Source organism: Leptonychotes weddellii, unplaced genomic scaffold, assembly GCF_054177405.1.
Source record: "Leptonychotes weddellii isolate Sample4059 unplaced genomic scaffold, ASM5417740v2 HiC_scaffold_49400, whole genome shotgun sequence".
In the NCBI taxonomy this organism is placed as follows: Eukaryota; Metazoa; Chordata; class Mammalia; order Carnivora; family Phocidae; genus Leptonychotes; species Leptonychotes weddellii.
In genome coordinates this window covers 1-728 of record NW_028016724.1, presented here as the reverse complement: position 1 = coordinate 728, position 728 = coordinate 1, and the positions used below count along the sequence as shown (strand labels likewise).

General features: G+C 71.6%; 1 protein-coding gene across 1 annotated transcript; it reads right to left on the bottom strand.

The window, feature by feature from the left end:
* Nucleotides 1-400: 400 nt before the first annotated feature.
* Nucleotides 401-724, bottom strand: LOC102745526 (neurturin; the record flags this gene model as incomplete). The annotated part of the gene is made up of 1 exon (XM_081810999.1): nt 401-724. A coding segment is annotated over one exon (324 nt), but the record flags the coding sequence as incomplete, so codon positions are not given.
* Nucleotides 725-728: the final 4 nt, after the last annotated feature.

Genomic DNA, 728 nt, shown 5'->3' with positions numbered 1-728 from the left:
CGTCAGGAAGGGGTACAGGGACCTGCAAGAAAGTGGGAAGGACGGCCCCTGCCGACATTCCTCCCACTCACACCGCTTTCCTTCGTGTACCACGGGAAAAGGACCCTCTCTGCGCCCAGCAGGTGGTACCCGCCCCGTCCCCCTCTGCCCAGTGGAGCTGGCGCCCCCACCCCACACAGGCTCGTGTCCCTCCGAGAGGTAGGCACCCCCGGAACGCGGAATCACGACCCAGGATCCATTTTCCGCACTTTATCTCCGTGCAGCTACTGGAGAGTCCCGAGGCCCGGACGGCACCTCCTGCGCACGCGCAGTCTGTCCGCCGCGGGCGTTGCCAGGCGGGACGGTGGACGCCGCGGCGCGGGGGCCGTGGCCGCCGTCTCGCCGGGCCCCTGAGGTAGGGTCAGACGCAGGCACACTCGCGCACCGACAGCTCGTGGACCGTGTGGTAGCGGCTGTGCGCGTCCAAGAAGGACACCTCGTCCTCGTAGGCCGTCGGGCGGCAGCAGGGCTGCGCGCGCACCCGCTCCCGCCAAACGCGCCGCCGCTGGCGAAGCCGCCGCAGCCCCAGGCCGTAGACGCGCGCAGCCGCTTCGCAGGCGCCTGCGCAGTAGCGGAACAGCACCGTCTCCTCGGACGCGTAGCCCAAGCCCAGCTCGCTCACGCGCACTTCCACTTCGCGCAGCCCGCACGGCCGCGTCCCCGATCGCGCGCGCGCGCGCGCCTCCGCC